Raw genomic sequence first — 25041 nt, forward strand, 5'->3', positions numbered from 1 at the left:
GTGCGTAAATGTTTGCGTAACAGAGCTCTGTCAGGAAAAAGTTGATGAGTGCGGGTTTGTGTGCACTTGTGACTTTGTTTGTTTATGTGACAAGTACGTGAGGAGGCCGACTGCCGCAATAACCAGTGGTCGAAGTACATTCAGAGGCAGATAAGATCACTGGCTAATATATGTGTGCACATACAAACAACCGCATGGTCACCCTGTAAGTAATTAATCAAATCCTGCAGAGTTTATGCCATCAGAGCTCTTTGTGCGAACAGACATTCTTCATCAGATTACTTCTGAGCCCTGTAGGACCACACATGGACAGCCTCACAGCAAAATATGTAAATGCAACATGTTCACATGGCATTTGTTCACTGTACAGTACATACACTCAGACAGACTGCACCTCCTTCCTCTCCATACATTCATCAGCCCTACTTTGACCCTTGTATCCATGAAAAAAAATCTTTTGTTCCTTTCCACTCCCTCTTGTCACTCCCCGTTTTCTTCTCCTCTCTCCTTCACTCATTCTCTCATCTCCACCCTCCTCTGAACCGCATTATTTAATCAATAACTTTGAAGAAGTGCATGTGTTGTATTTCTGAACTCAGACTGCCCCCCATACTCTTGCTCTCTCTTTCCCCACTCCCTCCCTCCCTTGTCTCTTAGCTTTTCTCCCTTTTCTCTCCCCTCTCTCTTCTTTTTCTGTGTTTGAATGGAGAAGCTGGGTTCCCCGGATCCTGCACGCCCGTCGCCGGGTGCAGGGCCTGTGACTGGGGTGTCTGTTGCCAAGACAGCAGAGACTGAGGGAGACGAAGCGGCTGTGGTCAGCTCCAAACTGTTTCGGTGTGCATGCGTTAGACGTTGCCTACCATTGGCCTACAGAGAGGAACTCTACCATGTCTTGAGGCTCACAGGACCATTGGTGAGTAGGGGAAAGTTGAAGTGTTGGTGGGGGAGGGGTTGGTCTGTTGTTCATAATACACCACTGTTATACATTTGGTTATTGTACTACTTTGCTGCAGGGTTACTGTTATAGATTGAAATCTAACAGTGCACTCAATTGTTGGTGTCCGACCTCTGTGAATTCACAACAATGTTCTCTAACCTGAAACAAAACTACTTTGCAGAGTACAGATAAGCTATCTGAACCCAGCTCATGCAGCAATATGCTGCATCAGTTCCACCTGATCAGTGATGGGTTGATAGGAAATTATTCCAATCTTTTTGTTTGTTTCTACAGCTGGTGTCTCGGATGCTGAATTTCCTCCTGTCGTTTGTTACCACCATATTCTGTGGGCACATTGGCAATGCAGAACTGGCTGGATACGCACTGGCCTCAGCGGTACTGTCTTGACTTTATCCTGTTGCAACTTAAGTAGTTAGTAACAGCTACTACAACTACTCTTTTTACTTATTGAAGTATTTCTGCTGCTGCTGATGCTCACACTGTAATTTTCTCTGCTACTTACAGTTTAAATATCGACCTTTTTATGTGTATGTGTGGCCCCCACTATAATTTGTTGTGATGGTGATGTGTTGGCTCCTGGATTACACAATGCAGGTGATGCGTATGCTGATGCTCATTTTCCACATGTATAAAAAGAGGCTCAGAAATACTCTGATCTTATATTGCAAAAGGCTGAAGAAAGACATCAGCACTTGCCATGTCACATGAGAAACAGTCAAAAAATGTTTTTTAAATTGTTTAGAGCTGTTATGCAACTGACCAAACAGAGACTGTCTCCCACACCTGTACTCTGCAAACAGGTAGCCAGAACTCACCTAGATGTCCACTCACTCAGACCACTCCCACACCTATTGACGTCCCCGGGGTCCTAGCACTAGCTTGTTTGATTTTCTGTGCTTCTCTTCCCTCATTCATGAGGATCCAGGATGCTCTACAAACATAATTAATCCTCCCAATTTAGTCAGTGTAACCTAATCGATCAAATGTTCCTGTCAATGTTTCTTTACCCAGCTGTGTCTACTGTTCCCTCACATCTCCTCCTTGCTACCTCTAAAGAACATACCAAACTGCTTCATTTGAACATCAGAAGCCTGCTCACTTAAATGGACTTTATCAAAGTTTTGATAGATGGAACCTCTCAGGGTGTCCTCATTCTGGTTGAAACATGGGTTTCCTTTAAGATCCCAAATAATCAGATCGGTGTAGATAATTACAATGTTTTACGATGTGATCAAACAAGTAAGGGGTGGTGGAGTACTGATCTATGCTAAAGACAAGCACAGTCCAGTTATTATGCACCTCTGAAATGGAATGAGCTGCAGACTGCAGTCAAGTTAGATTCTTGCATTCCACTCGGTTGTTTTAAATCCTTGATGTTTTTAATGATTTTTGTAAATATTCTTATTATCTCCTTGTTGTGTTTGCTGGTTAAGTTTTTATTTTCTTTATTCGCAGGTCTATCTTGAAAAAGAGTACCTAATCTCAATGAAACTGCATGGCTAAATAAAGATTAAATAAAGTCTCTACAGACTGCCAAACACCCAAGAGAGGTGAAACTAATTTAAATTGTTGTTTCTTAGGAGATAAAAGTAAAACAAACACACATGAGTCACTGAATAAAACATGTAATCGAATTAAAATACTTGTATAAACTGTCCACAGACAACTAGCATTACTAAACAGCAAAGTATGTAAGTTTGAACTTTGCTACTGCACGGCAAATTTTTTAGTGTTAAATCAACACTGAGAGTCAGTTCTAATGCTGTGCTGGAGTTTATCTTGTTCCAATCTTTGAAGAGTTATTTTAGCACTTGCCAAAGTATTACTAGTATAACTCAGATCCAGTGTTAAATAACTCCATCCAGAGTTAGAAGTGAACTCTGTGTAAGACTAGAGATAGAAATCCATGAGGATGTGTTAAGAGAGGCCTGGTTTCATAACTGTGTAGGAGATTAGTCCTCCTTACACAGTTGAGTTAAATCAACTTTTAACAGTGTCATTTCAGCTCTGTATTTGAACACTTTTGCTCAATACTGGAAAAGTAACTCTGAGAATTTTGCTGTGTACTGCAGACTAACTTACAAAATTGTGCGTTGCTCCGTTGTTCTCATTCATGTTAGATGTCAATCCATTCTCATCCCAAATGCTGAGCTCTGACTGGTCAACTGTTTCTCCCACTGACAGAAACAGTCATCAATGATCGCAACACAAGGCCTTCTTCATTTGAATTGCTGAACAAATACGAGCTTTGGCCTTGCAGTTCAGATGTCTCAAACAAGGCTAGCACTGTCTAACACAGCATTCAAAATCTCCCACTGGTGTGCATTTGGGTTGGTGGGTCATATCAAGTCAGTTGGGATCACTGTTTATTCCACTGATGTTGTTTTATTTGGTTGTAATCCTCCCAGTATCAGACCTCTGCAAACTCATGGCAGCCACCTGTTGGTTCAAATAGCAGAACACTGACTTGTGATAGCATTGTGTGTTTGGAGCGGCTACCCACAGTTTACACAGGGGAACTGAGAGAACAGCACTGAACAAACCAAAGCAATGGGCTCAAATTGGTTGAAATTTGCAACAAGCTGCAGACTGAGTTGTTGATTCTCAGTGGGACTGGGTGTGTTGACCCTTTCAACAGCCAAAAATATTTATTCTTTGTTTATATCAAGAGCTTGACAAAACTTTAGTATAAGCACCTAACAACACAACCCTGTAGTTCTCACCCATTAGACTTAGAAAAAGATCCTGCAAATTAGGGCTGACAGAGCAGCAGCCAAAGTGCTGGGCTAGGGTGTGTATGTGTTATACATTCCCTGCTGAACAAGAAGATGGTGAAGAAACATTCGCCCTCACAAAGCGTATGACGGCTATCAACCGCTCCATTGTCATAGGACAAACTAATCAGTCTCTAAAATCTGTCAGGGTAAACCAGTCTGTACCACTTGCTGTGATCTCTCATACTGTCCTGCATGTATTGTGCAGGAGATCCAGGATCAGTCTCATATCCTCAGGGTACAACAGGAGAGCCAGAGCACAGCTCTCAATCTTGATTTTAGAAAGACTTCACAAATAGCTTCTTCCTGAATGTCCCTGTGCAGGGTGTCCATGTCCGCCAGTGAGCTCATAATGGCCTGAAATAGGACACAGTGACACTGTAGTGAATAAGCCTGTTGAAATGGCCTGTGCATCCACTCTATTTCTAGTCTAATAAGCTGCAGTAAATTTTGTGTGAGTCATCATAATACCAAATACAGTTACAGTTATATAAGTAAATCTGTGTGTGCTTAGATTTTGAAATCAAATACATGAAGATTGTAGAAAAAGATGCTTTATTATAAATCAAACTCTGTAACAGCATACAAGTACGGCTGAAATGATTACGGCAAATTCTTTGGAAACTATTCTTATAAGTGTTGTGCTGTTTGCAGAGATGCAAAACATTTTATTTGATTATTTTTCTTTAAAATACTTTAGATTTAGTTGAAATAATGTTGCAATTTGGACTACTGGTTAGACACAGTTAGTACTGTGAAGTTGTCGCTTTCGGCTTAAGTAACAATGCAGGACTTTTACTGGCATTTTTGCAACAATAGTATTTTTACTGAAGTAAAGGATCTGAATTCTTCCTCCACCACTTGGTTGCAGCACATCATAGATTGCACTTAAAATTTATTTTATTATTTAGTTTTCCAATCCTAGAACTTCCTCCTGTACAAAAATCCTTCCCAAAACTCTACTTTGCTCTGATATCTCTTTATAAAGCATTTTCTGCACATGTTTTTTGATGGCATTGCTCTGCTTCATAAAGACTGCATTTTGCTCTTCCACTCTTGCTGCACCTGGCCCTGGTGTTGACATGTGTGAACACACAGTGCCTGCTGCACTGTTTTTCTTGGAATCAGTTCTGTTTGCTCTCTTTCTATTAAATAGTTTCCGGGAACCACATTCACAATAGCTGCTAGAACAGCCAAGGAGTAGGAGAGCTGGGTGTCCAGATTTATGGACATAAATAGAAAAAGGACAATAAGTAAAAGACATTTGAACAGTGACAATTTATATCTAAAGTCGAACTTTTTTCTTGCATCACATTTTGTTCTCTGATTTCCTTGTGTTTGATTCTCTACCTCTCAGACCATTAACGTGACCACGACTGCTACAGGTTATGGCCTTGCTGTGGCTTGTGACACACTCATTTCTCAGGTGAGCAAATCACTCCAGAAGGGTTTAAATTTTGAACACATACAATAGGATTCAGTTCTCATTTGTTTCATTTGTGTTTCGCAGACATTCGGCAGTAAGAACCTGAAACGTGTGGGAGTGATTCTCCAGAGGAGTTCATTGATCCTGCTGCTGTATTGTCTGCCATGTTGGGCTCTTCTCATCAACGCTTACCACTTACTGCTCCTCTTAAAACAAGAGGATGAGGTGGCAAGGTAAACTCACAGTTTGCGTCATTAGATGTAGTATGTGTGCGTGCTTTGCATGTATGTGTCAATGGAAACATACACTCTGTTGAAGACAAACTGTTATTAGATTATTTAACAGCTCCTACTGCATGTCTTTTATTCAGTGACATGGTTGCCATTCTTATTAGCAGTGTATTGACATCTATATTATCTATATATGTTATTATTCCAGGTAAGTGTGTACAGAGCCGTTTGAAGTGTATAGAAATTGTATGTACATTTATGTAAGCACTTGTACAAACTTACAAAAGGTGCAGAATATAGTAACAACTGTGTCATTTTAGTTTGAGGAAGTAAAGCAAAAACGGAGAAATTTAATGTGAACAGACAGCCTTGTTTTAATACTACATACACAGACTTGCAAGAAGAGAGGCATATTTGAACTAAAAGTGAAAAGCTTCTAAGTTTCAAAGTTATTGCCCATGTGTATTCTCTACGCAATTAATATTATCCTGTTTTCCCCTTATTCAGAATTGCTCAGTTCTACCTGATGATGTTTCTACCAGCTGTTCCAGTGAGTGTACTAAACTGAACTACTTCTCAGAGTCCGGAAAAGATAGCACGGTGTCCCAGAGGACAATTCACCGAGTGAAACTTCTTTTTTTCATGTTGATGAATTTACTTTAATCTTTCCAGTTGGACTATCCATGTAATTGTCTGTAGAAATTCTTTTAATTCTTAGCCTCTCTGGTGCAGAAGATACAAATTATTAGAAAAAGCATGAGTAGCTGCATCTTCACTGTACTGGGCATCCAAACAGTAGCAGCTGTTGCTAGATAATTGGCCACATCAAGAAAAAAAAAACAAAAAACGAGTGTCTTCAGTCTAGGCAGTTCATACTTATAATCGAACTAAAGTGTGTAAATGACACAGTCATCCATAAGCAAGCCAAGTACTCCAACACTGTCCAACACATTGTGCTAATTCCTCCTACCTCCTTAACTTGATTGAGACAATCCAGTTTGAGTTATTGGATTTAAAAAAAAAATCTTCTCATCACTTTTCTTCTCTCTGCTACAGGCCATGTTCCTGTATCATCTGCAAGTTTCCTACTTACAAAACCAAGTAAGTTCACACGAGGAAACCAGTGCACTCCGTCAGAGTGACCTGAAATTGAAGCTGTATAAATAATATTCATGCATTTTGAATATGAGCTAAACAGACCGGAGAGCTGACTGTGGATATCATGTGTTTTTGCTTGTCAGGGGATCATTATGCCTCAGATGTACACAGCAATAGTAGCGAACGTTTTTAACGTGGCTGCAAACTATATCTTAATCTTCAGCCTGAAGTTGGGTGTCAAGTAAGTGTGCCACGCTTCTTCTCCTTTCCTTTCTATTTTTGTTAAACTTCACTTTGCTTGACATAGTATCAAACTTCAAGTGCCATGACCAATAAAATATTCTAGCTAATCCTCAGAGAAACTCTCTTTATCACTGCACTGTTATCCAGAAAGGAGAGGGCTGAATATATATACAGGAGATCAGAAAATTCATTCTACATTTTAATCTAAAAGAAGAATTACCCACTCTTGCTCGAACAGAGTCAACAGCACCCTGATGTTTATTATTGTTGTACTTTATTTAGAGAGGGAGGCAGTGTAGGGCAGCGAAAGAAGAGAGAGAAGTTGATCCTGGTCCAGCTGGACAAACATTTGATTCAACAGATAGCTGACTTAACCAATCAGAATGCCCTATTTGAGTCAGATCTGTCCCCTCTCATGTCAAGCATGCACTCCTGCTTGTCCCTTACTCGCAGACTCTCAGACATCAAGTGTGCTCATACTACAGTGTAACTCAAACCCCTCAGTGTGCAGTCTTTGGCTAGAGAGAAGGATAGAGAATCACAGTTAACGTAGACAGCCCTTCAATATAAAAAGATGCTCTGTCATGTGTGTCTGCAGTGGATCAGCAATTGCTAACAGCCTCTCTCAGATCAGCCTCTGCCTGCTGCTGCTTGGCTACATCAGATGGAGGAAGCTCCATAAGCAGACATGGGGAGGTGACTTGTTTACAAAAAAAAACAAAACAAAACTGAATAAGAAATACTGAATGATCAGCGGTTGTCCTGTTCAGGCTATAGTGAGTATAACACTAACCTAACCCCTCTGTATGAACCTTTCTGCAGGCTGGTCCACTGACTGTCTGCAGGAGTGGGGCTCCTACATGAAGCTGGCTATTCCCAGTGCCTTCATGGTCTACTTTGAGTGGTGGATCTGGGAGGTTGGAGGTTTCATGGCTGGTCAGTGTTGTTTGCCACACATTTCCTGCAGGCTTAACACCCACTGCACACACACTTGCTATTTGGAAATATATGAAACATTTGTTCTGTATTATCAGTGCAATTCAATGTACCTTTTTTTTGGCTGAAGAGATTAACACAAGAGTGCACAATTCTGAAGAAACCCAACCACTGAAAATAAGCTAATGATACACAAACAAAAAATACTTCTCTTTTTAGCTGAAATGAAAATGGCTGCAACACATTGCCTATCCCACAAGATTGTGATAATATGAATTTAAATAAAATTCTCAGTTATTTAAAAATGAAGAGAATAACCTAAAAGTGTATCCCATGTAAAAGTTCAGTTTTTGTCATTTGATTTAAGTTTCTTATTGGGAAAGTTTTTGTACATGTCTGAATCCCTGGCCTTTGTCACATCAGGTGTACTCGGGGAGGTGGATCTTGCTGCCCAGCATGTGATGGTGGAAATAGCATCCATAACATACATGGTATGGATCATTCAGTGTTTTCAGTGTTGAACATATATATGCATATTATTATTTAAGAATAATTCAGCATTTTGGGAAATGCCCTTATTCACTTGATGCGAGCAGTGGAAAAGGGCTAGCTTGCCAGTCCTTATGCTCAACTAAGCTAACTGCCTCCAGTGCTCACACAGACACCACATTGAAATTGATCTTTTCATCAATCTCACAGAAAGACCAAGTATATTTAATAAACTATTCCTTTATGTCAGCTGTATGACTGGCTGTAATTAACCTCAAGGAGTCACACTGGGTCCTTGCAGTTCCCTCTAGGTGTCCATGGAGCTGCCTGTGTGCGTGTTGGGAACGCTTTGGGGGCTGGAAACACTTCCGGAGCTATACTCACTTGCAAAGTGGCCTTGATTCTAACAGGTACAGTATGTACACCTGTTAAAGACTTATACTTGTTAACATGTATGTATATCATTAATGTAACCTGACATAATGTTTTTGTTATAGGCATATATTCAGTAGTCCAGGGTATTGGCATCATGGGTTGTAAGTCCGTCGTTGGATACATATTTACCTCAGATGAGTGAGTGTCAGACCCACACACATTTGTTCCTGTACCACGTAAGGCAACTTTGCTTTTAATGATATTCTGTTACTGTCTGCAGAAACATTGTGAAGATTGTCTCACAGAATCTCACAGTCCACACATTTCTTCAGTTTTTTGATGCAATTCTGGTATGTACAGAACACAACAAATGTTCTTGTCTTGTTTTACACTGAGCGCTCGAGTTGAATAGTACAGCAGGCTGTTTGCTTCTTTTATTTAACTTTGTGTGTGTTTTCAGTGTGTTTGCTCAGGGATTATTATAGGAACTGGGATGCAGATAATTGCTGCCTTGTCCAACTTGGTGGCTTACTACTGCGTTGGTCTACCAGTGGGAGTAGCTCTGACATACTGGGCCCAGCTCAGAGTATTAGGTAATCTTTCCATTCAATCTTTGTGTGTTTCTGCTAACAACAATTAAATAAATATAGTGAGCCTGTTATTAGTGTCTTACGCCAACCTTTTTTGGCTGGGGATCCCTATGTTTAGTCTGAAAATGTTCACAACCCCACAAGTTCCATGTCATTGGTGCTTTTTAAATGAAAGAGATTTTAATGAAGTGTAATGAAAGAATGTTACTTCTAAAGCTCTGTGCACATACAGCGAAGCTCACATGTCTCTTTGTGTCTAAATATACTGCTGTGCTTGCACATCATGCTGTGGCCTAATGTCAAACGGTGTTGTTTAGAGTGCACATCACCTCTCATTTGTCATGTCTAGCACAGACTGGGCATTTCATGTAAACAAATAAATAAATCCATTTTGACACAAATAAGTGGTTGTAGGAAACTAAATGTTTTAAAAGTGCCCTGTCATCTTTGGGCTAATAAAAAACCTCCTTAAAGTGTTGATTGTTAGTGTAGATTGTTAATTATAAAACAATTCTTGTATTTCTTTGTATGTACCAGCAGAAATCAGAATAAGGTGGTGTGTCTTTAAAATTCAGGTTCATTAGTTAAACCCACAAACCCTCAGTCCTCCTGCACTGCACCAGTCATTCCATAATTTCCCTCCCTGCAGCCTGCCATTTACCCCCTGCCAGAGTGAACCTTTGCTGTCCACTCAAAGCGTGCATGTAGTGATAAATGTGCACTCATGGTGACACACACACACACAGACACACACACACACACACACACACACACACACACACATGGACAGACATTCACCCAATGTGCATCAAAGCTCTGACATTGTGAATTATCTATATAGTATAATAACAATAACAGGGTGTCTGTTATTTACCATGCAGGTATGGAATATGTTTGGGGTTCAGAGTACCTGAGTAGGTGATGTCTCAAGCAAACCTTCTGCTCCTTTTAGCCATTTGTGGTTTTTGGAGAAATACCTCAACAACCAGGATGTATTGCCATAAAACTTGCTTCAGATATTCATGTTCCCCTCAGGGCGATTTGTAATAATTGAGTGACACCTTAACTTTTCATCCTGAACCACAGTCAAGTCAAAATACACTATATAGACAAAATTGGGACACCTGACCATTACACCAACAGGGATTTTAATGACATCGCATTCTAAATACATAAACATTAAGAGAGTGGGTGTATATTTGTCTTTTGGTATCAAATACTAAGCATGTCCATTGTTTTTCTACATTTACATTGGATTTACAGATATACATGACATGAAAACTGATTTTTTTAATGTGTGTATTTGTAGGCTTCTGGTTGGGTCTCTGCATATGTGTTTTCCTTGAGATGAGTTTCTTGCTTATTCTAATCTTGAAACTCAACTGGAAGAAAGTGACAGAAAAGGTAGGATGTCCTCATCATTCTTTCAACGATACATGCTGTTCAAGCCTTTTCAAAAAGTCCTGAGGATGTAATTGGGATTATCTTATGAAAACTCTCATTAGAGGTTTCTTTTTGCTGTTGTAATGAAGCTCCATCAGGAGACATCCTTATGAGTAAATTCTGGCAACCTTGCAGGATGTTCCCCACACTAATAGCTTTTTGGCAGTATTTTAAATGTTTATTTTGTTTTGTTTTTTCAACATTGTTCATCTGTCTTTCTTCTTTTGCAGAGCTTTCTTAATTCTTAGTCTTAACTCATTCACAAAAAAGCATAAATGTTATTTTCATTCTTTTTCAAAGAAGAGCGGAGGTTGGGTGTAATATTTGGATTGTGTGTAAATGCGTGGGCTGCTGAAATCTCATCAGTTTTTTTCTTCAGTTAGCATTTTTTTTGTGTGTGTCTCATGAGCCTCATGCTAATGTGTTTTCAGGCTCAACTGCGAGCTGGAAAGAAAGTGGTGATGATTCCAAAGCGTCCTGTTAGTACCGTGTTGAATGAAGCGATGGTGCCTGACTTCTCTGACTGCCCTAATACAGTAAGTGCCTACAGTGTGTGGTGTGTTGTCAAGGAAGATGTCCTCACTTATTTCTTTGGGGTAGTTTTATCAGTGCTTGAGTTACTCACTTACTGATTAACTTCAAAATTTTTTCACCCTGAAGGCCCAGGTGGACAACAAAGAAGCCTCTAAATCAGATGGTTACAGTCCAGTTAACACCCAGGATCACGAGCTGAAAGCAGATCATGAGGCTCAGGGCAACAACACAAACGCAAGAGGGACTGAGGAGGATGCTGAGTGGAACAAAAATACGTCAGACACCAAACCTCAAGAATTGCTTACTAACTCTCAGCTGTTTTTTCGGCGGGGGCTCACTTTATTCGTTTCAGTTCTCATTTTGGCCATCGGTGTTGCTTTGCACATTGCGTTTCCTATACCGGAGCACACCGCTCACAGCAGAGCCAACTTTACCCTGAACTGGGCTAATGACTCCACTCCTACACCTCTGGCTCCACTGGATCTCACACAAAACCTCTGAGCTACCTTTGACCTCTGAATGTAGCAGTGTAGTGGATGGAAACAATTAGTATGATATTTTAGATATCCTATAGAGAAAAGTATTAAAATCTTGACCCAAGTTTCACAGCATACTCACAGACTTGGGATGTTACTTTGTAAAACCAGAACCTGAAAGAGGCAACTGGCTCTCTGTCAGTGCTGTACTGCTGAGAAAATCCACAGAAAGCACAAAGGAAATGAAATGAGACTAGCAGGATGAAGAAATTCTTGTCACATAGATCATGCGTTAACCTGCTCAGCCTGAGATGCTCAGCTGGGACGACATGACAAGTCATACATCCTTCACTAGGAGGGACATCAAGGGACAGATGTTCTTCCACCGATAGTTTTGATTTTTCAACCTTTTCTTGTCTTGACTTTTCAAATGGCACTGTGATAGTTCTTTTCTTACTGACCTTAAATGATTTTTCTCACATTTTAACTTTGAATATAAAATTGACTGTAAATATCTGATGTAAAATTTACATGCATACATGTATATATGTAATACACAGTATGACGATATGAGTGGGCTATAATTACTGAAGTGTCTTCATGTATCACTGTCACTCTGCTCTGGTATTCTTCAGGACAGAGGCGAGTCATAAATAATAAGCTATTATTTTTTTTGTAATGAAACTAAGTGAAAGGAAGTTAATGTGTGGTGGATTTCAAAATATATTATCTGTAGTTTGAATTTTCTAGGTCGTTCTTGTAAATATGCAGTTCAAGGGAAGAACCACAAACTATCTCACCAAGGGTTCAAAAAGTAAATCATCAATTATTATAGAAGGTTTCGCTGTTGATGTCACAGTATCCAACAGTTACCAGACTGGCACAAAATGCCACTTTTTTTTTTTCCTTTTTTTTCTTTAACAGACACACACTGAGCACAGAAAACTGTGCAAACAGAAAGACCAAACTAAAGTTTAAATTTCATCATACCCCATTATAAATGTCTCCAACTTTTTGTTTTATTTAAATTTGGAGAACAAAGAGTTCAGTTGCACATGCACAAATACATATTAGTATTCGTGCATGTGCAAGAGCCATTAGCGCAACACTAACTTTCATTAATTAATATGCAATATTATTAACTGAAACCACGATTTAACTGAATTGCAGGTATGTTATTGTACTACATGGCGAAGCAGTACAAATTAATGAGATTCTTTAAGCTACTGTCACACAAGTTCGAGTCTAACGGTACTGACAGCAAATCTTTGCACAGGCAGTTGTTAATGATGCCACAGCATGTTACTGATTGCAGTCTCTGGAGGTGAGGGGGCCAAGATTACAGTCTCTGTGAGGAGCCTGTGGCAATGTTTCCGCTGATGAGCAAGACCGAAGCTCAGGCGAAGATGTAACCATGTATGAATCAAGGCTGATTTACATGTTGAATAACGATAAATGAATAAGCAAGTTGTTTTTTTTTTTTTTTTTAAAGTGACTGGGGCAAACATCGATCTGCTGATGTTTACACAGTGCAGTGCTTTGTGGGTCCAAAGTTGAAATTTGAGACTACCACCTGCTGAAATGAATAAACCAGATTACACATACACAGTGGTTAGCCTTTGCCTTGCAATGAAAATGCAATTTAATAGAGATTAAATGTAATTTGGACAGTTTTTTTTTTTTATTTAAATGTCTACCCACAAAAAGTTGATGAGGTGACATGCCATAGGCCCCTTTCCTTAAAACTTGAGTTATTAATTTTCTACTAAATATCAAGTCAGAGTAAGATGGGAAGACTTAAACCTCATGTCTGTATGGCAAATGTGAAATACATGTGAAGCTATAGCTAGCACTTAGATAGGCTTAGTTTAGCAGACTGAAAACAGGGAGAATCATCTAGCTCTGACCACAATAACAAAATGTGTCTACAAATATGAATTAAACACATGGAACATAACTTGTTAATTATTGACCTCTCAAGGCCTGGTAGGTGGATTTTGTGAACTTTGGTCTGAGCCCTGTTTTTCCCTCTGTTCCAATCTCTACTAACTGGTTTCATGCGATGTCAAATGGTTTCAATCTTCTCAGATAACTCTACAACAGAATGCAAATAATCTCCTGAGGCATTGTTTCTGCAGAGAAACAGCATACATGTGCGTATTTCAGAACATCATATGTGGTTAATTGTTTGCAGTTAACCAGGGTGAATTATTCATTTATGAGCAGACTTTCAGTGTGAAGCCTGAGCTAGCTGGTTATCTGCTCCTGCACACTGTGAACAGGTGGTTGATTTGCTCAGTTTGACATGTCTTCAACCAGCCAGCATGTTGCAGTGTGAGCATACAGACCTTTCATTATCATCAAATTTGGCAACACAGATCAAAGGACAGAAAAATAAACCACCAGAAAAACAGCATCTTTTCCATCCTTGATGATGAAGCCACACATCACATACAGATGAGCTGAAGCCCAAATACAGCATTTAATTATGCTGTTTCTAACTATGGCATCCATTCAGACAATATATTTCATAATGAGAACATATATTTCATCAGTGTCTTGATTAGAGCCATCTTACGCAGCATGGTTTTTTTTTTTTTTTTTTTATAAAAGAAGACAATTCTATACAGTGTTTATTCGTCTATGCTTTTCATTGGCTGCTTCATTCGCATCATGTTTCCTGTTAGATTTTTCCAAAATGTGATGAATGTAACAATCCAAAAAAAATGACTTTGTTTGATGAAAGTAATAGAGAAAACTGACACAAGATGCTGTAGTAATATAACTCCTTTATGAAGATAACCCTAAAGACAATCCCTTAAGTATGCAGTATTGACAGAAAATAATAGTCAGAGTGGATTTCATCTCCTACATTTGAATTCTGTGCAAAAATTCCACTTAATTAATGCAGTTAAAGAAGATTTTAATACTCGGTAACTACCAGTCTTTCTAATGCAGTTATTGCTGTAGTTGTCTGTTTTTTGCACATGTATATGTGTAGTCTAGGGGATGATGAACTGTACTTGAGCTTTGGTTTGTGCTGCACACATGTGGTCTAATAACGGTCATTCCTTTAATTCGAGCAGTCTGGTGAGCAGCTCACTAATGAAGACTCCAACAGCGAGGATGACGAAGACGAGCAGCACTGCGAGACCACGTCGTACCACCAGCTGCCTGACTGACAGAGCCACGTCATCTGAAGTCTGCTGACCTGCACCGGGCGTTTCCAGCTTCCCCTCCACTGGACTCAAAGAACTGCATCGACTGGTCTTTGAGTGTTTCTCATTGCAGTCCAGGGCTGAGGGGGAGACAGTTTTAATACATGATTAATGTTACTTGTGCAGTAGTTCGTGTATGTAGCTGTAAGTGAAATAGCTTGTGTTTACCCATGTTGTCAAGCCCAAAGATCTTGTTCCTTTTTGTAGTGTCGACTCCTGCTCTTACCTGTGCCTAATTAGAGATATTTAAAACAACAACACTGTATTAACAGAATTAGGTATGACACAAAATGTCACCAGAAGAGTCACTCACTTCTTCAGTGGCTTTCTTCCAGCTTAGTTTACACAGAAAAAGTGTAAAAAATGCAGACTGTATCACAACACAAATTAAAAACCCCAACCACAGTCCTGCAACAGAGATGAAAAGTTCATTAGCTTGAGTGGAAATGTGATTAGATTGTCACTTACTGTACAAATATTTAATCTGCCCTCACCTACAATGCCCAGTTTGACAGGGAACATCAGAGATGCCCCGATGGGGAAGCCAATGATGTAGAAACACACCAAGTTACACACAGCACCAATGATTTGCTTCCCTGTCCCCCTGACTATTCCTCCTGCCACAGCCTGTGGAGGTTAAACAAAGGAAAATCTAAAATCTGGCTCAGCAAGTCCGTTTGATAAACTGATAAATTGACTTGTACGACAAATGAGCTCACCGCATACGCCTCAGCAATATGGACGAAACCATACATTTTCATGACATCAGCCACCCTCTGTATGAGGTCTCTAATAGCAAACATATGCATGAGAGTGAAATTCTAACAAAGACAGGTGAAGTGCAAATTTCAGTGTATTTTTCCTTATAATAGATTACTTCATCTGCCATCTCTCTGGTAGTGACAATACTTGGTTCTTGAGGGTCAGTGTCCATCAGAGGTTAATACATGATGAATTACACTTTGACTTCATATGAGCTTTTTTTCTGTTAGTTATTGTTTCAGAGGAAAGAAAACACGTTGAACGTTAGATTAGGTCCCAAAATGTGCACTCACTTCTCTGTGGTGAAAATGTAGCCAACCACATCCTTAGACACAATGAGACAAGCTCCAGTGAGACATGAGACAGCAGCTGGATTGGGCATAGGAAATGCAGCACGTTGTTAAACAAAGATGGTGTATATATAAAAACAAAATGAGGATTTGCATATAAATTAACAAGTGAGAGCAACAGAGAACAGAGCAGAACATTTAAATCGACAAACAAGGCACAGGACTTTGAAGAAGGTTTGGTTTGTGGAGGAACAGATCTGAGGAGCTCTCTTCTGTGACATAATTCGACTCAGCAGCCATTGCCTCTGTGGTGGTGATTTGCCAGGCTACAAATTTGATTCATACATGCACAGATGAGGGAGACCTTGCTGGACAGTTTGGCTTGCTCTGTGTTCCCTGCGCCAAGAGCGTTTCCAACCCGCACACTAGCAGCAACAGAGAAGCCCATTGGAAACTGTGGGATAGGAAGAGAGTAACTGAAAACAATCACTTCATGGACAAATGTAGCAATAAGTATGGTCCTGTGAATCCATTCAGTTGATCATTTAAGAATAAAGCAATGCAAGAGAGTTACCATGTAAACAATAGCAGCCAGTTCGTAAACTATAGACTGAGCTCCCAACTCGACCTCACTGATGACACCGGCCAGGAACCCTGCGATCTCATACAGCCACCACTCCAGACAATGCATCAGCATGCTGGGGATGGCCAGTTTGAGGAAAGGACCCCACTCCTGCAGGCAATCTTGTGACCAACCTACAGTCGGAGATAACTAATGGTCATTTTTCTAACGTGGTGTTGACATTACATGACAGATGATACAAGAGTCTCCAGACAGACTAGCAGCTCTGTGAGGCTGGTGCCAACAGTGATTTAATCCCTTGAACTTACCATCCCAGGTGGCTTTGTGTAGTCCTCTGGAGCAGATGTACACAAACAAGAACACAGCCAAGGAATACTGTGAGATGGCATTGGCAGCTGCAGAACCACTTTTGTGTTGTCAGGAAGATTAAACTGTCAAGTATGGCGGCGTCGCTGACGCAGAAATTAGCTGAACCCCGATGCAGAGTCAAAAAGAGCAGGCAGGCAGGCAGGCAGATCCCAAAAACAAATGTCTTTTAATTAAACTAAACTAAACACAAAAGCACACTTACTGTGGAAAAACTAGGCAAGGCATGGCATGGCAAGGCAGGGCAGGGCAGGGCAAGGCAAGGCAAGGCAAGGCAAGGCAAAAACAACAACACGATCCGATCATGGCATGGGGGAAAAACACAGACGCTCTGACAACAGTGACTGGGAAGACAAGGACTAAATAGACAAGACAACGAGACACAGGTGACACACATCAGGAGGGGAAAAAAGCAATCAAGAAAACTAAAAGCAAAGCTACATGAAAACAGGGCACACAGGGGAAGAGACACTTTCAAAATAAAACAGGACATGACAAAAACCTTGAACATAATACATGGAAACACATGACAAGACAAACATGAAACATAGCACATGGACTGAAATCAAGAGACAAAGCATAACAAAAAAACCAGGCATGACAGAACCCCCCCCTTAAGGAACAGATCCCAGATGTTCCTAAACACAAAAAACAGTACATAACCAGGCTGGGCAGGTGAAGGGGGGACCAGGAAGGAGGGATCAACCAAAGCAATAAACCAAGAAGTCAGAGATTCAACCCGGGTGCAGGGCATAGGCCCGGACTGAAACCTCGGGTGGGCGACCCCAGTTCAACACCCAGGTGAGACTTGACGCATCTGGGGGTCTGCCCAAATGCTGGGCCAGGACCCAACATGAGGCCTCAGGTGGTCTGCCTGAGGGCTGGGTCAGAACCAAGGGCCGATCCATGAGTCGCCTCTGGGGCGACCTGATGAGGCGTGAAGACCTGAGGAGCCATGGAGACCTGACAACGAAACCTGGAGACCTGATGACCTGACTTGGAGACCTGAGGACCTGACGTGGAGATCTGACGAGACGTGAAGATCTGGTGACCTGACGTGGAGACCTGACGAGACGTGGAGACATGGCGACCTGACATGGAGACTTGGCGAGACGTGGTGACCTGACGAGACGTGTAGACTTGGCGACCTGACGTGGAGACTTGGCAAGACGTGGTGACCTGACGAGACGTGGAGACTTGGCGGCAAGACGTGGCGTGAAGGCAGGCAGACCCAGCCCGGAGACGGTGAGCTGCGGTCCGTCTGTTGAAGCATGGGGCCCTGCCGTAGCTTGGGGTGCTGGTGGACCCAGACCTGGAACAGCGGGCTGCGGTCCATCAGCTGAAGCATGGAGTCCTGACGTAGCTTGGGGTGCTGGTGGACCCAGACCTGGAACAGCGGGCTGCGGTCCATCAGCTGAAGCATGGGGCCCTGGTGTAGCTTGGGGTGCTGGTGGACCCAGACCTGGAACAGCGGGCTGCGGTCCATCAGCTGAAGCAGGATGCCCTGGCGTTGCTTGGGGTGCTGGTGGACCCAGACCTGGAACAGCGGGCTGCGGTCCATCAGCTGAAGCATGGGGCCCTGGCGTAGCTTGGGGTGCTGGCGGACCCAGACCTGGAACAGCGGGCTGCGGTCCATCAGCTGAAGCATGGGGCCTTGGCGTAGCTTGGGGTGCTGGTGGACCCAGACCTGGAACAGTTGGCTGTGGTCCATCAGCTGAAGCATGGAGCCCTGGCGTAGCTTGGGGTGCTGGTGGACCCAGACCTGGAACAGTGGGCTGCGGTCCATCAGCTGAGGCGAGGAGAGCGGAGACGGCAGACAGTCGCTCCGTCAGGGTCTGGAAAATGGCGTCGATCTCCGCGACGGTTGGCGGCTCGATCCGCAGACTCCGCCCCGGCAGCGGGGAGCCTGATGCTGGATGCAGGCCTCCCCGGGGCCTGAAGCGGCGCATCTGCTCCTCCCAGAGTTCCACCAGATTGGGAGGCCGGGCCGCCAGACCGGTGCCCGCATTAGAAGACTCTACGGGGTTCATTTTGGTCAGAGCGTTCTGTCAAGTATGGCGGCGTCGCTGACGCAGAAATTAGCTGAACCCCGATGCAGAGTCAAAAAGAGCAGGCAGGCAGGCAGGCAGATCCCAAAAACAAATGTCTTTTAATTAAACTAAACTAAACACAAAAGCACACTTACTGTGGAAAAACTAGGCAAGGCATGGCATGGCAAGGCAGGGCAGGGCAGGGCAAGGCAAGGCAAGGCAAGGCAAGGCAAAAACAACAACACGATCCGATCATGGCATGGGGGAAAAACACAGACGCTCTGACAACAGTGACTGGGAAGACAAGGACTAAATAGACAAGACAACGAGACACAGGTGACACACATCAGGAGGGGAAAAAAGCAATCAAGAAAACTAAAAGCAAAGCTACATGAAAACAGGGCACACAGGGGAAGAGACACTTTCAAAATAAAACAGGACATGACAAAAACCTTGAACATAATACATGGAAACACATGACAAGACAAACATGAAACATAGCACATGGACTGAAATCAAGAGACAAAGCATAACAAAAAAACCAGGCATGACATAAACGACAACAAAAAAAGATAGAAGAACAAATCACACAATCACTTATACAGATAAGTCCTCAGAAAATTCCTCCAGCTGATGAATGATACTGTGACTTAAAATATTGACTCTAAAGAGTACACTATTATGGTGGGTGGTACTCACGCGACACCCAGATCCAGAAGATTTAGGAAGATGTAGTTGATTATTGCATTTAAAACATTCCCAAAGGCTGCAGATATCACCTGAGGCCACATGATGCCCTGTGAGCCAAAGACAAACGCTGTTTTAAAAACGATCTCAACACATCAGTGCTCCTACTCTTTGTTACTTGCTCACAGTATATGCTTCTTTGTAATGCTCATGCAAAATTATATCCTCACTGACATACTTTCAGTCATTATTTTCTTTCACATCAGTGGTCTTGCAGTCATTAAATGCACCTGATTCTGGAGATACCTCCCCTGCAGCTGGTACATAAAGGCAGCCTGCAGAATTCAACATCAGCAAATGAATGGGGTTAATTAGATCAATAATACAACACAGCAGCCATTCAGTACAGCGTATATGGATGAAGATACAAAAAACGTTTTGTAAAACTGTGGAGGAAACTGAACTCACTGGCAGAGCTGGTATAAAGATCTTCACATACAGCTGGGAGAGTCTTTACGTCAGAAATTAAGAAAAGGAAAATTGTGAATCATAGTGAATAAGTTGACTGATGAGTGACAAGTGCATATGTAGAATTTAATGTCATACAATGCCAAGTTTGAAGTGAAAATGATTCACCTGGCGACCTCTGGGCTCTGCTTGACAGCCAGCAGAATCGGTTGAGTATTAATGAGGACTGCCCAGCAGGGGAAACAGGCCAAAAGCAAGATTAAAACTCCCCTTTGGAGTATCACTCCCACACGCTTAAAGTTACCACTCCCATAAGTCTGCAATAAAAGGGGTCAGAATATCAGATAAATAAAACAACACTTACTCTTGTGCAAAGAAAACGGCAAAACTGACACAGGAGAACAAATCTGAAAGAGCATACTGTGAATGTGGAAGTATCTGGTCTGGACCGATCTGGTTATATGAAGATGAAGATGAATTGAATACCTGAGATATGAGAGTATCACATGCTGATGCCAAACCGCAGCCAATGGAAATACCTGTGACATTTATTACCTGCAGTGTAATGAAGTATTTTCAGTCCAAAAAGAAGAGACCAATATGCTTGAATAATGTGATAAAAACAAATTCAACAGCTATGACAGAGAATGAGCAGCGATCTTTGAGAAAACGATGTTAATAAAAAAACAGAAACAAAACTCACTGCTATTGCTAATGCCACCCCTGCCAGCTCTGTCTTCCCCAGGTGACCGCAGAACACCACGCTGACAAAGCCGATCAGGAAGCTCATCAACTGTGAAATAATCTGAAAAACAAAAACCGCGCACCCTCGTTTTGAGATCCATAAAAACATAAATGAAATTCACCAGACATGAATGAAATATCGAACTCCACGTGCAACACATACAGTAGCTGATTGAGCTATTACTCATAGAAAAAAAATGTTGTCTCAAAAGGCCTTCAGGTAAGAATAAGTTCTCATTTGTTCTGGCAGCTGACAAGTTATGCTTTGGGTTTGCTGCAGCTCCTTTGTGCTTCTAAATGTCTTTACTACCTCTCTTTCTTTTCCTTCAAAAAAAATAGTTTTCGTGATTGATGGTGTAGGTTTTTGACAGTATTTGGCATCAAAAGGTTTGCACAAAAGGAAACTAAATGCCCTCGTTTATCAAGTTCTGGGTTTGTGCAATGAAAAGGAGTCAGGGATGTTGGCTTCTTCGAATTGCTAAGCTATTTTTCTCCTCACTGTAAAGAAGACAATTCCAAATGAACTTTAGTTTATGGTATATTGAAAATACTGTAATTTCCTTCATCTAACATTTGTTAGGATAATGCAGGTCACATGATGTATATATCTATTCTTGAAGGATTTCTACTGGTTTACTTTTAATTTAGATATAATTCAGTGAAGTTAGACATGATTTAGACTCACATCTATAACTTGGAACTTCTTCTGAAACATCTTCAAGACTAAATGACTAACTTTATCCAACATATCACACTGTATTTGTGAGACTTGAACTAGTGACATATCTTATATTATAATACTATTACATATTTAGCCCTTTTGGTGCTGTCAGACTCTGGTCAACCATTGCACCTAAACATAACCTTACCACAGGTCCTGCCAGTTTAAAGAGCAGAGCTGTTTCATTCTTGTAGTCAACGGGTACGCAGAGCTTGATGCGTTTCAGCCAGGATCTGCAGCATGAGTCAACACTGTGAGCAACAGGAGGTGATTCGTCTATTTTGGACTGTCCATTTACTCCTCTACGAGTGTTTTTTGTCGCTAAATCTTCCATACTGAAATGAGATTTGGCAGAAAACAGAACTCAATCCCAAACTGAATGATGTTCATACAGTACCATTCCCTTCAGACAGACACAAGAAGGCTAGGTGTAATCAATAACCAATTACCTGTGAAATAATCAATAACCAAGGCAATATCTTCCCACCCTGCTCTCTGTCTGTGAGAGTGGGCATATACATTATGCTTCGGGCATTGCTACAAGTCAGATCTCTCCTCCGCCCGACCCACCAACAAGCTGTGTTCTCCTCCAGGAAATGCTGCCAGAAAGAAGCTGGTTGTGTTTCTTTCAGCTGCTCTGGAGCGTCACAGATCTTCACTGGTTCACCACAGTTCAAAGGATTGAAATCCTTCTGGTCAAAGTGTGAACGCTAGAGCCGATAATTAAACAGGTTGCATGAGTAACAGGGTTTTCACTTTATTTAACCCTATTTTCTCATGTCTTAAGTAATTTTCTACCTTTCTGCCTATCTCCGTATAAATGCTGAATAACATATTCAATTACATGTTAATTGAGTTGAAAGAACTGGTTAAATATATCGTTTTCAAAGAAAGTACACATTGTATGCTAGAAATAAAGAAACTTCTGGTGAAGCGTAACAAACTATAGCTGTTGTATTTCATGACTGTAGTGGTAGAGAAAGAACTAACGTTATGTTTCTCACTCAGACTCTCTATTTCGCCCTCACTGAGATGAATCACTGATGAATCTGTCACCGTGCATCAGCACACATACTTGTATGCTGTCACCTCGTCGTGTAGTCTTTTATATTCCTCCTCCCATAGTAACACCTATTTTTGAGGTGTTCGTGTCTGGTTGAACCTCCCATCGGGTGGTGCTGTTTTGCTCTTGTTGAAATTCAAAAGCTCGAAATTTCTGACACATCAGGCTGCTTCACTGAACTTTGAGTGGATTTCTAATCATTTAATCAAATGATATAAACATTTGCTTCTCCCTCAGCTGATTCAAGTCATTAAACACAGACAAGCAACCCTGCAACATACTGTCAAGCATATTGTCAAACACTCTGTTAATTTTTTGTAATTTCAACAGTTTTCTTTGCCCCAGGGGCCGACGGCAGAAGAGAAGAACAGAAAAGGGAAAGAAAAATTAACGGAGGCCAACGGGAGAGGAAGGGGGTGACACCTAGTGTAGGCTCTCATTCATTTTCCTGGTTCAGTGATGCAGCAAGGCCCACCGGGTCCACCCACCCACCAAATTGTATTCCTCCGGCTCCCCCATCCCAACCACACACACACGTAAATATGTTCCACCAACCAGTGGGGTTGGCGTCCGCCGTGACGTCACACTGCAGTTCTTCTCGTGCTCCACTGGATGACAGTGGCAAGTCACCGCTTACACACGATGAGCCGTCATTCTTTAATGGCGACCGGTCAGATTGTGTGTACGTGAGTGCATTTGTATACGTGTTTGTGTTTGTGTGCATGTGCGTTTGGGTGGGGTTTGCGCCTGATGGGTAGCGATGGGGTATTGAGGAGGTGGAGAGGGTTTACTGAAGGGGGTAGGTGGGTTGATGGAGGTGTAGGAGGCGGGGGCGGGCAGTAAAATCGCAAATGAGAGGAAATTGTTTTGAGTCACAGCAGATTTGGTGGAGCGAGATAAGGGCTGATGACGGTGGTGGTGGTGTGATTAGGATTATAGTGGGGGGGGGTTGGAGAGAGTAGATGATGATGGTGGTGGTGGTGGTGGTGAGGGGGTGGTGAGTGTGTGCATGGAAGAAGGTTTTGGGAGGGGTGAGAGTATTTGCACGCACAGTGTCACTGCGTGCATGTGCATTTATCTCTGTGTGTGTGTGTGTGTGTGTAGGTTGTGAAATTTTTCCTGACTATGAGAGAGGGGAATTGAGGAAAAGATGAGGAGATGGGTGGTTTAGATAATGGCGGCCAGAAAGAGAGAGAGAGAGAGAGAGAGAGAGAGAGAGAGAGAGAGAGAGAGAGAGAGAGAGAGAGAGCGGACGAGGGCAGAGCATGTCACGCAGAAAGATAGAGTGTGATGGAACAAGAAAGAGTGGATGAGACAAAAGAAGTGAACATTTGATAGAGAGGCAAAAAAAGGGGAGAGAGTGCAGAGGGTATACGAGGGTGGGTGGGGTGTACAGGCCGTGGATGAGAGGGTGGATGAGGGGAGGGACGTTGACAGAGTGCCAGAGTGATTTTCGACGTGTTCTCTTCCCTCCTTTGTTGGTTACGTTGGTGGGTAGCTTTGGCGGCGAGAGCTTTAGGGGTTTTGAGGAAAACAATGACGCAGAGGGACCCATCGCGTCTGTTCCAGCTGATAATGATGATGCCTAAAGATGATAACAAAAATAAGTATCTTCTAGTGGAACCCTAAAACCGCTGGCACGTGAACGCATACGTCACACATTTATCACTCCTGACACACTGCACTGGACACACAGACATGGCTATCTCACGTCGGCAGTGTGTGTGAGGGTGGTCAGGGCGAGTGAGCGAGACACAAAGAGAGACAGAGGTGGGAATGGAGAGAAAAGGGGAGTGGGCAGGAAAACAGGATTATTGTCGGAGTCTGTCACCTGCATACACTTGACATTCGCATATGGGACAAACCTAAGAGATGAGTGCTGAAAGTCAAAAAATAAAATGAATGCATAGCCACCCCCGCTGTATGTCAGCAATCTTGTGTAATTTTGTTTCTCATCAGTACAGACTTCAAAAGAAAAAAGTCAAACGCAGTCACTCAGAGAAAGCTGAACAGTACAGAGAAGAATTATTTTCAAAATGTGGTAAAACCTGAATGAGATGGCGGGAGGGGTTGGGTGGTGTGTGCATGTGTGTGTGTGTGTGTGTGTGTGTGTGTGCGCATGAGATCACATCTTCAGTTTAAATCGACACAATGTCAAGCGCTTCTTTTAAATTTCAGACTTTGTCAAAGGAACAAATGAGTGAATCGTGGACTCATCTTGCCAAAAAAAGAGAGAAAAAAAAAAGACGACGGAGATGAAAAGTAATTCAGCCATGACTAAAGCAGATGAAAATTTGCTGTCTGCTCTTTTGATGATGTGTGAGCTTTTGAATTACTTTGGTGAGTCATATAGAAATTACTTGAAATAGTCATAGCAATGCTGCTCTCACATTGTGTACTAGGTGCTATAAATATGGTTTGATGTTTTTTGGGAATTTTAACTTCAGCTGTTTCATGGGGAGGTTTGACAGCAGAGGAAAGCTATTTTTCTTCAGAAACAAATTACAATCATAACATGTAACTGTCGAGTCCCTCAG

The 25041-nt window shown here is 41.9% G+C and overlaps 2 protein-coding genes across 2 annotated transcripts; one reads left to right on the forward strand and one right to left on the reverse strand.

Moving 5' to 3' along the window:
* The first annotated feature begins 608 nt into the window (after positions 1-608).
* Positions 609-12247, forward strand: slc47a1 (solute carrier family 47 member 1). Its single transcript, XM_046410963.1, has 17 exons — positions 609-913; positions 1232-1333; positions 5090-5158; positions 5243-5391; positions 5896-5938; positions 6445-6489; positions 6630-6727; positions 7328-7425; positions 7552-7665; positions 8089-8156; positions 8456-8564; positions 8652-8727; positions 8810-8879; positions 8990-9122; positions 10429-10523; positions 10994-11098; positions 11223-12247. Exons 1-17 carry the CDS (start codon positions 704-706, stop codon positions 11595-11597), a joined length of 1959 nt encoding a protein of 652 aa, XP_046266919.1. The 5' UTR covers positions 609-703; the 3' UTR covers positions 11598-12247.
* Positions 12248-13096: 849 nt separating this feature from the next.
* Positions 13097-22069, reverse strand: LOC124070758 (multidrug and toxin extrusion protein 1-like). Its single transcript, XM_046410964.1, has 17 exons — positions 21891-22069; positions 21590-21776; positions 20680-20781; positions 20463-20531; positions 20145-20293; positions 19977-20019; positions 19799-19843; positions 19521-19618; positions 16734-16831; positions 16417-16598; positions 16188-16296; positions 15846-15921; positions 15510-15579; positions 15285-15417; positions 15104-15198; positions 14959-15022; positions 13097-14870 (listed from the first exon to the last, which is right to left on the reverse strand). Exons 2-17 carry the CDS (start codon positions 21773-21775, stop codon positions 14638-14640), a joined length of 1752 nt encoding a protein of 583 aa, XP_046266920.1. The 5' UTR covers position 21776; positions 21891-22069; the 3' UTR covers positions 13097-14637.
* Positions 22070-25041: the final 2972 nt, after the last annotated feature.

Source organism: Scatophagus argus, chromosome 14, assembly GCF_020382885.2.
Source record: "Scatophagus argus isolate fScaArg1 chromosome 14, fScaArg1.pri, whole genome shotgun sequence".
Taxonomy (NCBI): domain Eukaryota; kingdom Metazoa; phylum Chordata; class Actinopteri; family Scatophagidae; genus Scatophagus; species Scatophagus argus.

Coding starts and splice junctions, on each gene's coding strand:
- slc47a1 (XM_046410963.1), top strand. CDS start 704: ATGGAGAAGCTGGGTTCCCCGGATCCTGCACGCCCGTCGCCGGGTGCA. Junction 5,159..5,242: donor GTGACACACTCATTTCTCAG/GTGAGCAAATCA, acceptor TGTGTTTCGCAG/ACATTCGGCAGTAAGAACCT. Junction 7,426..7,551: donor CCATAAGCAGACATGGGGAG/GTGACTTGTTTA, acceptor ACCTTTCTGCAG/GCTGGTCCACTGACTGTCTG.
- LOC124070758 (XM_046410964.1), bottom strand. CDS start 21,775: ATGGAAGATTTAGCGACAAAAAACACTCGTAGAGGAGTAAATGGACAG. Junction 20,532..20,679: donor GGGTGGCATTAGCAATAGCA/GTGAGTTTTGTT, acceptor ATTACACTGCAG/GTAATAAATGTCACAGGTAT. Junction 20,020..20,144: donor CAGAGCCCAGAGGTCGCCAG/GTGAATCATTTT, acceptor TCTGACGTAAAG/ACTCTCCCAGCTGTATGTGA.